Source organism: Triturus cristatus, chromosome 10 (genome assembly GCF_964204655.1).
Source record: "Triturus cristatus chromosome 10, aTriCri1.1, whole genome shotgun sequence".
Classification (NCBI taxonomy): domain Eukaryota; kingdom Metazoa; phylum Chordata; class Amphibia; order Caudata; family Salamandridae; genus Triturus; species Triturus cristatus.
The window spans coordinates 678,617,548-678,631,145 of NC_140593.1; the positions used below are offsets into that span (position 1 = coordinate 678,617,548).

The following is a 13,598-nucleotide window of genomic DNA, read 5'->3' on the forward strand; positions in this document are numbered from 1 at the left end:
GAGCTCCTCAGCCATGTTGGTTGGATTGCTCATTATTTTTCTAAAGTGGGGTACCTTTTGGAAGTCCTACACTAACAGTTCTAGATGCTTCCCCCTAACTTCAGTGACTTTTACATTTTCTAAAAAATGCTACAGGAGCTTACCACAAGGCCCTAACGAGACTTTTAGAAATTTGGAAAAAATAGTCAATTAAAAAAATTAGTTGAACTAAAGTCAATTTCTGGATTCTAGTCATGTGATCAGAGGTTGGCTAAGTTAGTCCAATAAAAGCAAGGCTTTACATCCCACCTCTGATCCACCAATGTAGGAAACTAGCTCTGTATATACTATAGCAAAGTAAGGTGTAGTATACCTAGAGGTATAGCAGAGGCTAAATCAGGTAAGCATTAACAGCTCTCTTTGTGGTAGTGCAGGCGAGCAGTTAGGCTTATCCAGAGGGTGTGTTAAGCATTTATTGTATTCACTCAATCAAGGGCTGATTACACACACTCAGAGACAGAATGCAGTCCAATTAGGTAAGTATAAAAAAAGATATACTTATGTTTTATTTTAGAACCAAGTAGGACTTTGAACAGGTAAGTAGAATATACTCTCAAATGCAAGACAGTTCAAGGAAATGCAGTTGTGGCTGAGTTTACAGTTGTTACTGGTTTGTATCACTTTAAAATGCAATATGAATTTTATAGTAAGTACTTTCAGATTACTTTTTAGTCACTTTTGGATTACCTTGAGTACTGAGGGTGGTTTGCCTATATACCACACCTTAGGATCTCGCATTACAAGTTAAGTACGACTTTTTATACTTTGCAATTGAGTTATCTTTTCTCCAAACAACAACAGTTCACCACTTAAAACATTTCTAGGACCAGAATCTCTTAACATGGGTTCCTATGGGAGAAAAGTGTTAGCGGTTTTCCAGGTAAGTACCCGACTTACGAGTGGAAGTTTTGGGGGTTAGGACCAAGGTTCCCCAAGGTCTAGATGGGAACTTGAGTTGCACCCCAGAGGCACTAAGGGGCAGTGTGCAGGGGCTCATTGCTAGCCAAAGGGGCCAAGGGGGCCTTCGGTCAGGGACTACTGTCGAGCAGGCCACTCAGTTGTGAGAGCAAAGTTCCTCAGGTTAAGGTCAGCACTGCAGGGGCCAATGACCAGTACAGGAGCTGCACCACCAGCGGCACTGGGGCAGCCGGGTGAAGGGTACAAAACGGGCTTCGGGGACCCTGTGCTTTTTCAATGGAGACCTTTGGTTTTGTGAAGTTGCTGCAGGCTCGGGTAGGGAGGTTTCCTGAAGGCGACCACCACTGGAGAGGTAAATTAGGATCTTGGGTGATGCATGGACACCATCGATTGGGCCACCCAAGGCCGTGGGGTATCGGATGCAGGGGTGTCTTCTGGCATCGAGTTTTCTTACCAGCTCCGGTCGGGGTCCGGTGCACCCTTCAGGTTGAGGCTGCAGTCGTCATCATGGGGCTTGAGGGAGGTTAGGGATCACCAGATCATCAGGTCAGGATTGCTGGAGAGACCTCCTTGTGGTGTTGCGCCACTTGAACTCGGCCGTGGGTGTCAGGTGCAGAGTGGTGCAGAATCCAGAGTCGCCGGAATCTGGATTCTGTGATGAGTCTTTGCTTGAGTAAATTCGGTGCTCATGGGACACAGAATCTGTTAGATGGTTGCAGAGCAGGTCGTTCGGGCTCTGGGGGTTTCTGGCTGCTGGACTCGCGGGAGTTCTTGCTGTAGGCAGATCGTAGACGGACAGGTTGGTAGGGCTGGGGCCAAGGCAGTTGATGTCCTCTTCTTCCTGGGTCACTACGGCTCGTTCCTCCTTTATTCTTCCTTGAATCTGAGGAAGCAAGGTTCACGGTTGCCCCTAAATACTACATTTAGTGGCGTTTAGGGGCGTTAAAGAGGTGTGCTGGTCGAGATCAATGGGTCCCTTCCTTGGGGTGGGTAAACCCCCAATTATGCCACCCTTCGGTGGGAGGGGGCATGAGCCCCTCCCTAATTGGCTGAGTCCCCCCATCTTCAAGATGGAGGGGACTGAGATGTGTGCTTCACTTTGCCTCCCTCACCTGATGGGTGGGGTTGGCAAAGGTGGGCACACCTCTCTTCCTAGCTTGGTTTTCCCGCCCAAAGTGGGGGCTTGAACCAATGGTAGCCAGTTACTGGGGGCAGCAAGAGGCAGGGACAGCTTCCAAATGCAGCAGGCCTTTGAAGGTTCCTTTTTCGTGGACCCAGCCCATCCTGGGGGAGAAGGCATGACACCTCTGCCCAGGATGGGCCTTCGTTTCTGGACCCAAATAGTGTAGGCTCTCTACCCAGGGGTCCAGAGACCTGTCTGGTGTGGCAAATGGCAGGCAACCATTCAGGAACCACATCAGGGCTGGTCGATTTTCAGGTGGCATGTCTAAGATGCACTCTGAGTGCATTTTAAATCAAATCCAACACTGGCATCAGTGTGGGTTTAATGTGCTGAGAGGTTTGCTAACAAACTTTCCAGTTTTTAGTAAAGCCATTCTGAAGCTGTGGAGTTCGTAATGACCAACTCCCAGACCATATACTCGTTATGGCTTTACTACTATTACAATATCTAAGAATGGGCTTAGACACTGTAAGGGTACAGGGCTCATGCCACTGTACCCTCACCTTAGGGCTAGTGCACCCTGCAAGAGGGATGACTTACCTAGGCCTTAGGCAGTGGGTTGCAGGCATGGCACACAGGGATGTATGCTATGTCAACTCATAACTTTTATCTGCACTAAAAAAGGCAGCCTGCAATGGCAGTGTGAGGATGTTAAGGTACAGGGTCTCTAAGGTTGGCACAATAGGTGCTGCAGCCCTTAGACACCTACCCTAGTCACAGTTCCCTTGGTACCTATGGTACCTTTTACAAGGGGCTTACCCATGGGCAGAGATGTGCCAATTGTGGGTACAAAGGTAGCGTTTTGGGAAAGAACACAGGCCCTGGGAACCTGATTGGCACATCAAGTCAGGTTGCATCAGATGTCAGGCAAAAAGTGGGGGGTAACCATGCAAAAAGGGGCACTTTCCTACACAACATGAGCTTATTTCAAATCATTATACACTACATGCCTCGACCCTGATGACTCAACACGCTTAGCATACTTTGAAGAAATAGCCATGATCTGGCTCACTATGGGGCAATCCCAATTTCTGGCCGAGTCCTTCACTTCGGAGAAGCTTGCCTCAGTCATAGACTCCTTTGATGGGCCTAAGCCTCCAGGTCCAGATGGCTCACGGACGCTTTTACGCCGAAGCCCAGGACAAGGGTGTCCTCCCCCTCCATGAGAGAAGTCACGATCTCTTCTCTATTGAAACCTGACAAAGACCCAGCCGTATGCACCACTTACGGGCCTTTGTCCCTATAAAATTTCTATAATAAAATCCTCGCCAAGGCAATGGCTAACAGACACTCACTGCTTTTGGACCAAATAATTTCCCGCATCCAAACCAGGTTTGTTCCCCACAGATCCACATCGCTCAATCTACATACTGTCTTCTCGGTCCAGAACAGAATATCTCTGGAGATACCATCCATATTGCCTTTCTCGATGCATTGAAGGTTTTTGATTCCTTAGAGTGGCCTTTTCTGCATGCCACACTGCGAAGGCTGGGCATACCCACACAATTCACAGACCTAGTATCTCTCTTCTATATAATCCCTTTCTGTGCCATTTCAGGCCTATACATCAACTGGAGGAAATCGGAGCTATTCTCTCTCACCAACGCTACTGATCACCCTTACTGCGAATATCCACTTGCTTGGTGTATTGACACCACCAAATACCTAGGTATCATCTTACATAGAGAGGAAGAAAAAATAATTTGTCTTAACTACAGTCCCGCCGTTAGCAAATTGACAGACCAGGTCGAACACCGAATTCACCTCCCCCTGTCCACGGACGTCAGGATTGCCATCATAAAAGTACTTGTCCTCCCCCCGTTTCCTTTATTTGTTTGAAAATATTCCTATACCCATTACCATCGCTTTCTTTACGAATATGCATGCTTTGCTGGTTCGCCTGATTTGGGCCGGCCATAGTCCCAGAGGGGCCCGGAATACTTTCATACCCCCATATGAACGTGGGGGATTCACTGTTCCCAACTTCTACACGTATTTCCTAGTTGCACAATCACAGTTTTTCCATCATTGGTATCCCTGACGCACGCTTACCATATGCCTCACCCGTGCATGACCTGGCGGGACCCTGTCCCACTAACAGCCTTACTATCACATGGCCTGAAAAATTCGACCTTACAGACATACAGACTCTCTCAAGCACTAGCTGGGTCCTCAGGCGACTCAGCAGGACATAGAACATATACAACTCTGGCTAGCCTGGCCAAGATAGATCCTCCAGATCCTCGCAATGCCCTAAATGCAAAACACAAGATGCCAATTTCGCACATATGACGTGGACCTCCCCCATTCTCACCACATACTAGACAGCAGTCTTTGAGACCTTGTCACGTATGATCTCACTTACACTCATGCCTACCCCCTTATAGCCCTCTTTATTACTGGCTAAGAGAGAAATCTACCTCTGCTGGGGCAGCACACATCGCCCCACCATGGTCTCGGGGCTCAAGAGCATGAGATACGGTGGCCTAACCAGCGAGGTCTATGGTACACCACAACCTCCCTCCTCCGGAACCTCGGATATTTGGCAACCCCTCCACACTTATTTGTTAACTCTAGTTCCAGACTCTCCCAACGCCTCTCCTCTAGCACCCACTGACACGATCTTCCTAGGTACAACCAGTCAAGAGACAATTGACTAAGGTCTACCTCCCTCCCACACCACCCCATCCCCCCCACACCACCCCATCCCCCTCCCTTTCTTTATCATTTCCTTTCTTGCTCTGAGTTCTTACCTTGACTGTTACTGCTTCCCAATGATGATTGCATTGTCCTTGCTGTACTTGTTTACGCTTCTCTTTGATACTACTCGTTGTTTGGGAGTGCTGAGTCCTGGAGGAATTCTGAACAAAAATGTACAGGTATATGCAACAACTGGCCTACCTTGTTCTTTTCTGAACCTTTTGAAAAACAATAAATATATTTCCACCAAAAAAACAACTTAGTGTGGCGTCTCACTTTATGGTGTAGTGGGAATGCGCGCCCCTTCAGCCAAGCTTGTTTTATTGGGGCCAATCTCCTAAGACCATTGTGGTGTTGCTGCCCATCGTTGGGATCGATCTGGCTTTTTCCTGTTCTAAGGGTTATGTGTCACTCCACCTGTGATCTGTCCATCAGTAGCTTCAGGCCTAGGTCACAGGGCCAGCCTGACCACTTACTTCTGACTCCTGGTCGGGTGATTTCAACAACAGTGATGCAAGTTTGTTATTATACGTACATATATCATGAAGTGTATCGATATTGTATTTTCCAATATTAAACACCACTTTCAGAAGGAAACAGGACATAGTGCGAAGCACCAATTTGTCAGGGAATATCTCTAGAAATGTGCAACTCACTCACCCTCCTGGCAGATACAATTGCCACTAAGAAGGCTGTTTTGATGGTGATCAGTCGGAGGGGGCAATTATGCAGGGGCTCAAAAGGAGCGCACATTAGGAAAATGAGAACCAAATTAAGGTCCCACTGAGGCATAATGATAACTGCAGGAGGGAACATATGTACGCCTTTCAAAAATCTATGTACAATGGGTGATTTAAATAGGGAAGGTTGGTCTGGCAGCCTCAGGAAGGCAGACAAAGCCGAAAGATACCCTTTGAAGGTGACCAGAGTACAAACCTGATGAGCAAGGGACAAAATAAAAAGCAAAATATCAGAAGGCGAAGCAGAAAGAGGGTTAATAGGCTTTTTTCTGTACAATATATTTCAAATTTGTTCCATCGGCAGGCATATACCGACTTAGTGGAGGGACTCCTGGCTGCCAGAATAACACTGCAGACTTCAGGAGGAAGGTCGAAAGCTATCAACTGCCACCGCTCAATCTCCACACAAGAAGGTGCAGAGTTGACAGGTTTGGGTAGAGGACCCTCCCCTGCTGCAACAGAAGATCCTCCCAAAGGGGCAGTTTGATCGGTGAATCTAAGCTCATTTGTAGAAGCTCTGGATATCAGACTCTCCGTGCCTAGTCCAGAGTCACAAAGATGACAAGGATGACTTGGGTCCGGTCGTTATTGATCTTCTTGAGAACTCTGGGCAGGAGTGGTATTGGCGGAAATGCGTACAGGAGGCCTGAGTTGCACTCCAGTGTCCTCTGATCTCCACCTGTGCTAGATGGCCACCCCATCCCAGAAGTGACGCATCTGTCACTACTGTGAGATCTGGTTGGAGGAAGGACGAACGGTCTGCCTCGGACCCAATCCCGGTTAGTCAGCCACCACTGCAAATCTCATGTAGCTCCATTCGAGGTCTGGACCATGTCGCAAAGATTCCCCTGATGCTGTGCCCGATGGAACTTCAGGTCCCACTGCAGAGCCCGCATAAGCCATCTGGCATGTGTCACTAGCAGGATGCAGGAGGCCATGAGGCCCAGCAGCCTAACAGTCGCTCCCACCGAAATCCAGGTTAGAGGCTGAAACATCGGCATCATAGCCTGAATATCCTGGACTGGCTGTTTGGGAGGATAAGCCCGCAACTGCACTGTATCCAGAACGGCTCCGATGAAAGGGAGCGTCTGAGAGGGAGTCAGATGTGAATTTGGCAGGTTGATAGTGAACGCCAGCGAAAGCTGAAGGTGTGCCGTAGTCTGGAGGCGGGAGATGACAGCCTGGGGCGAGCACACCTTCAGCAGTCAGTCGATGAGATAGTGAAAGACTGGTATCCCTGATCTGCGCAGATGAGCTGCGACCACCCAGGGGCGCTGGTCTACCATAAACCACAGGTAGCGCTGATAGGCAGGCACGACAGGAATGTGGAAGTAGGCATCCTGCAAGTCCAACACCCCCATCCAATCTCCTGGGTCTAGGGCAGACAGGACCTGCAAGACATCAGCCGCCCTTCGCACCGCCAAAGCAAATGATGCTCTCTCCTCCGTAGCCATGGCACGGGGAGAAAACATGCCAGAATCTGGAGATGTGTCCAGCCCACTGGCCTTACCCAATTCCTTATACCAGTCCATTTCCTGATAAAGTTGGTCTTCTAAAGGGTCCAGTGACCCCTCCTAATCTTCTCCCACTCCTAGCCCCTCAGAAAAGGGATCAGGAAACAAACTAGGACTTGGAGGTTCTATCTGCACCAGTATTGGCATCGGTCAACACGGTACCGGCTCCAGGTCGTCTGGGATTTGAATGGGGCTGGCAGCGCCGAGGGGCACCAGCGGCACCGAGAACTTTGTCATTGGGGAGGGACGCAACGGAACGACCAGGCCGGACCAGATCATTCCCGGATCCATAGGGGGACATCGGCGTCGGGGACAGATCCGCTAGCACTGAACCCGATGGATCCCCTTCTGACCCCTCGGGCCCTAAGGCACACTGGTAGGGGCAGGTAACCCAAAAATGAAGCGCATTGACTCACAAAACTCTCAAAGTTGGGGGGTAGTTCCGGCTCCCAGAAAATCAGGGAGGTGCGGAGCCGACCACGGCGCAAATTCTGAAGAACGAGGCCTAGAAGGCCGAGGCTCCTCAGTCATGTCAGCCGGGGAGAAGTTGAAGCACACTTCGACTTCTGTATTTGTTTCTCTTACCTGAGATTTCAGATGATTTGGACGAACAGGATTTGGGGCTCCTGGAGGGGCGCCCGGACCTTCCTTTCAACCGGAACCGTGAACAAGATCCCTTAGGAATCGCGTGACGTGCCGTCGACTGTCAGGCCGCAAGTAGCTTTAGGGGCCACTTCCTCAAAGCCTTTGGAGCCATGGCCTGGCAGTCAGAGCACGACTTCGAATCATGGTCGCGCTCCAAGCATCAGAGGCAAACCTCCTGCGGGTCCATCACTGAATTGGCACGGTGACCGGCGCTGCGCGGTTTGAAACCAGAAGTCTTCCTAGATATGAGGAAAAAACCTACACACCAAAAGGGGTCGAAAAAAGCCTTTCAAAAAGTGACCGAGGGTAGCTGTCTTCACAGATCAGCGCTTGACTTCCGCAGAAAGAAAATAACTGACTTCAGCACTCTGAGGTGCTGCCTATATAGGTAACATGGACGCCACTTCCGGCACGGACGCCACCGCTGACGTCACGCGGATCCGACCAACACCACCTGCCGGCACGCAGGGGGATTGCGCCAAGAAAAATGTTCCAGATCCAATCTGATGCCTGGGAAATTTAAAGGTAAGGAATCTGCGGCTCGATGTCTCTATCAGATGTGGAGCATTAGGACTGGTTTGAGAAAAAGATGTGAGTATTGTCTGCAAATAGATGCTGTGAGACACCAAAGGAAGAGATGATGCAGCTGTGAGCAGTGATGTAGAGTGACTAAAAGACTCAGTATTGAACTTTAACGATGACCACAGTTAGGAAGGAGAGAGCAAATTTGCCAAAGCACTAAGGAAGTCAGTAGAAGGAATCATTCAGCAACAAGGCAAATTAGGACAGCATAGCTTCAGTAATGAGAATTAACAACTTTGTGGTGAGATGGATGCTGTTGCTCACCATGTTGAGAGATGCCAGGGTCTAGATGGAAGTAACGTAACTGACAAGAGATTCAGAATTACCTTTACCTCCACAATCAACATACTCTATGACCATTCCTCATCGGTCACAAGCCTAACCTATGCTCTGAATATTCACAAAACTAAAATATCAAACCAACCACTCACCTCGTAGATCCTCTGAAACCTTCTGCAGAACCTGAATGATTTCAGCTGCCAGAAGTGGAAAATAGTTCTGTGGGTAAAACAAGGAAGGGGTGGTCCCTTGCAACCGGTTTGCTAGGTGGTCAGGCAAGCACACTATCTTGTTCAGAATCGCTTCCTGCAGATGAGAGACAGTGCTTGTATGCTTCTGACTGACCTCCCACATCAACGCTGACAATCCACCTTGCTGTAGGAACACCTCTAGGAGTCGTACCATCTTCGTGAGGCGAAAGCCGAGCCTGCGGAAAAGCACATGCGCGAAGGTGAGGGACAGAAGAAAGAGGCCAAATGCACTGCACATTTTATTTACAACCATTGGCAATGCCAGATAATAATACAACACCAATGAAGTATTGAGCAAAGAGAAAGGATTGAATAGGCATTACAATAATTTGCAGACAAGGAATGCATCCCAAGAACTGAAGAAGAACAAGCACTCCTCTTTTTCACATTATAAGGAGCACCATAATGACTTTAATTACAAAGCAGTCAGCTTGACCGTGATGGTGGCATATTGCATGAGATATTAACACAGAATGAAAGGTGTATAATAGCCTTGACAATCTTGAACTAGGCAGGATAAAATGCATTACTGGCAAACCAAAGCACAATTTCAAATCAAATTTAGAGTTGGAATCTCAGTGGGGGTTGGTAAAAGGCTGTAAAAGGGTTAACAGACAAGGAAGACTGATAGATTACAAATGGAGATATAGGGTCATACCACAATGCGGTGTATTTTCAGGGTTGCCCTATGTCACCACCTTCCTATGTCTGAATCTGGATAAGGTCCTTGTCTTACAGATTGTGCACTTCTTTGTTGTGGCTGCAAAGCGGTCTCTGATGATTAGGTCTGCTCGAAGTCTAAGACCACCACCCTTATAGCTGTATCTGACATGAATGCACTCGAATTTGCATGCCATTTATCCTTCCTTCTACTGCCGTGCCTAACAAGATGTCTTATTATTTAAGCCTCTACAAAAAAAGACATAACTACAGACTAACATGGCTGCCTAATACTTGTGCCCCGAAGATAACCACAACTTGACCACAGCACATTACATGCCTCCTTCCAATCTGTGTTGTCGGTACACCTTTCTTCACGCCAAAACCCCTGCACTCCCACACTGTCACATTCTCACTTCAGTTATTTTTAAAGCAGACACATTTTCTAGGTGTATGCTTCCTTTCATCAATGTATCCTGCAGGAGTTCAATTATTTCGAAACACCAGGCACAATTACTTAAAAAATAACAAAATATCCGAACTGCGGTATCTGTAAATCACAGGGCATTTACATACCTTACCATTCACAGTCCTAGAGCATACTTGTGCTTCTTATCTAATAATGCCTGCTTACCCAGTTGAGCAAATTGAGTCCAGAAGAACCAGGAAGGCTTGATCAGGAGGGCCTTCCAAGAAGAAGTAATCCCACAGTTCCTTTTGTTGCTCCACGGTCATCAGCTCCAAGTGATCTGGGCTTGCCTGACTGACAAGGCAGCGCAAGAAAGAGGTGAAGTGTGCCCTGGCAAACTCCTCCTTATCTCGGAGGGAGGCTGGACCAGCTCCACTCACATACTGCTTCATGTTCGCCAAGGCCTCAGCAACCCTCACTTCATTGCCCTCGGATGCTGAAAGGATATTGATAGCTTCTCTGACAGCTCGACGTACCTTTAGGCCCTCAGACTCCATCATTCAGCAGCTGCCATGAACAAAGTGACATGATAGCATAAGGTAAAACAAGTTGGGTTATTCAAACTTGTACAAGAAGAACTTTAGTTATTTCAGTATAAAATGATGGATTAAACCCAGATCTGTGACTGGGGGTGAATGTTTGACAATGTTCAACATTCCGTTCATCATCTTTTTGTGTTGCAGTATAAAATAGTGTGCATATCTAACAATGGCATGCGACTAAGCTCATTCAGTCTTAAAACGTGCTCATTTTAAGAGATATCGGAGCAACAAACTGCCTGACTTATCAATTCTATTTTTGCTCATGTTTTAACTCTGTTCACTTTAACCCTGCTACCGAGGGATAAATTGCTTGGCCTCCTCCTTCAAACATGGTCGAATTGGCATATTCCTAATTGGAATATTTACCTTACCTATAAGCACATAGCACATAGTACAAGGTTCACTCATGGCCTGTAAGTTAAATATCACTACTGGACTCCAGAACCTACTATGCCATCCACTACGGAGGCAGGCTATAAAGGTAGGCCTGAAGCTCCTTTTTGCACTTACTGTGGCAGTTTAAGCACTGCAATTCGACCGTTAAAATAAACCCCTTTGACAAGTCAACAGGTTTTAAATATAAATAAGTTGCCCCTAAGTAGACCTTGGAGCCCACAAGGCAGGGTGCAGGGTATTTAAAAGTAGGACATGTAGAAATGTAACTTTAATATGTCCTTACAGTGACTAGACACCCAAAGCTATTTTTCACGGTGGTAGGCCTAGCTGTCCTGTCTAGAAATCCCAATACTGTATCTCAGGAAAGGGACTAGCTAGCAAAAAATATTTTAACAACTATTTTAATACATACAAAGGTAAGGTAACTCTTAGAAAGGTATATTTTCTCTGCCTGAAGTTCCTGAATGCTAATTTGCATTTGCTCTCAAAGTCTACCAGCTAGGGATTAACATTTAAATAGGTGAGGAAAAATCTGTGAAATGTTTCTCAGGAGCAAACTATAAGCTGACTTGGATGGGCAGAGAGGACACCTCTGAACCTCACAGAATATGTTGGGTGGGGGCTGTGAGCATCTTTTTTGACATTATAGTGTCAAATCATGCTTGAAAGTCTACTGGGTTTTCATATAACACTGGGGGTGCACTTGAAAGTAAGAGAAACAGGATGCCAAGACAAATATTGTGTATCCACGTTCAGGTTGCTAGAACCCTCTGCTTTGTTCTAGAAGACTTCACTCTCTGGGTTTATTGGGGGTTGAACTCTATTTTAGTGTTAGCAGGAGGACACTAGGGTTACCATAATAAACTCCTCACACACACTCCTAGGCCTCAAAGTTGAGTATTGTCTAACATTTTCACAATCTTAAAAATACCCAAAGTGAATAGGGTTGGCCCCAGGAACTTTGAACCTATTTGTTAGGGCAAGCCCAGGAGTCATTCCCAATGTGTACCTGCCACTACGTTGTGCCAGACATAAATGTGGCACCCCAGGGACTCACTTCAGAGCACTCCTGAAGCTGAGGTAAAATAGAAAAGGAGAGGACCTGCTGTCTGTGACCAGAGAGGAGACATAAAGGACACGGCCTGCTCCCTCTTGTACCCAGGGCAAAGAAGTGGATTCCAAGGCTTATAAGCCTGACCTTCTGTTCAAGATACAGGGATACACCTAGAACTGGACCCTGCTGTTCTGTCTGACACCCTGTGAGTATCTATGTGTTTCCCCTGGGGTCCTGGTGGGCTTTAGAAGTGAACTCCTGAGGTGGATTTAGACGTGACCTCCTGAGGTGGATTTGAACTTAAAGGACTAAAGTAGAAGGTACATTTTTTTGACAAGGACCACCCTGGTTGGTGTGTCTGACCAGCACTCCATCGCAGTTAGCATCAAATTGTGCCTAGGTCCCAGTCTACAACGACCATTGATTATCATTGGTACTTAGTGTTTTTTTGGTAGTATTTCTTCTTTCAAGTTACCAAATTCATATCTCCAGTATAGTATTTTTGTCATTTTGTTTATTACATTGTATTAGATGTGTCTAATTCGGTATGGGATATTTATTATTTTGCATTTTCACTCTATTACTGTTTAGGTACTGCATAAATACTTTAGACATTGCTCTAAATTAAGCTTGTCTGCTTTGTGTCATAGCTATTGGGGGGCTGTGGTCACTGTAAATGGGAGAAAGTGTGGCACCACTGGGAGACATATAGGTGTATGTACGGAGTAGGGGAAGGGAGGGCGGGGGCCTGGCGTTAGATGGGAAATGTGCGGCTGCAAATGGGCGATTCGAGACAGATGATCCGGATTCTCTAAGGTACCAAAGATTTAAAGCATTGAAAATGTATGCTTTGTTGTCTTTACTGGTCATTCTTTGTGATTATAGTACTGTGTACTGCATAGGATATATATTCAATAAAAAGATCTGTTAAAAAAAAAGAGTTGTGATCATTCATCGAGTTGGATATTCACCCACCCCAATTGATAATCCATTTTTGTACAGAGTGGCACCAATACAAGCAGAAGCTTTTGGGACTTTAAGGCATCCTGGTCAGATGCAAATACTCTGAAATGGCTAGAAATATTTACACCTTTAGACAGCCACTTTCCACAATTATATTTGTCTACTCCATGTGTGAACAGCAGAAGATTATTCTCACAGATTTTCATTCTCTTCTACCTGCCATTTGTTTTTGTAAATGACTGCCCACTCTCTTCAAAATGCTTCAGCCCATCCCTTGCCCATCTCTTGGTCATATGAATCATGTTTTAGGCCTGACATTTAGGCCTGACATTAGCAAAGACCTATTGATTTTAATAAAATTACAAATAGTATAGTTAGTTATAGGGACTGTCAACACGACCTTCCATCCATTGGTCTGTTATTTTGGCACCCACATTTTTTTCTGTCGACAACAACATACAGTATGGGACAATGCATAAGCCCATTTCAACAACTGGTTAACTTCTCTATGACTGACAGCATTCTGCTCTTGCACAATAAGCACTTCCACACAAAAAAGTTGTTCCATTATACAGTTTTGCAAAAAACATTCACAAACATTGCCAAAGATAAAGGTTGGTAGCCAAGGCTAGACCTATTGGCTTAGCCAATGTTTATTACACA

General features: G+C 46.5%; 1 protein-coding gene across 3 annotated transcripts in view; it reads right to left on the reverse strand.

Annotated features, from left to right (window-relative positions):
* TELO2 (telomere maintenance 2) overlaps window positions 1-13,598 on the reverse strand; it is an 831,249-nt gene that overhangs the window by 718,903 nt on the left and 98,748 nt on the right. For all 3 annotated transcript variants that reach the window (XM_085628173.1, XM_085628170.1, XM_085628172.1), the window contains 2 exons: window positions 10,146-10,487; window positions 8,753-9,027 (listed from right to left, as the gene is read on the reverse strand). In XM_085628173.1, the coding sequence (XP_085484299.1) occupies window positions 8,753-9,027; window positions 10,146-10,480 (610 nt within the window). In that variant the 5' untranslated portion in view covers window positions 10,481-10,487. The remainder of the gene's footprint in view (window positions 1-8,752; window positions 9,028-10,145; window positions 10,488-13,598) is intronic.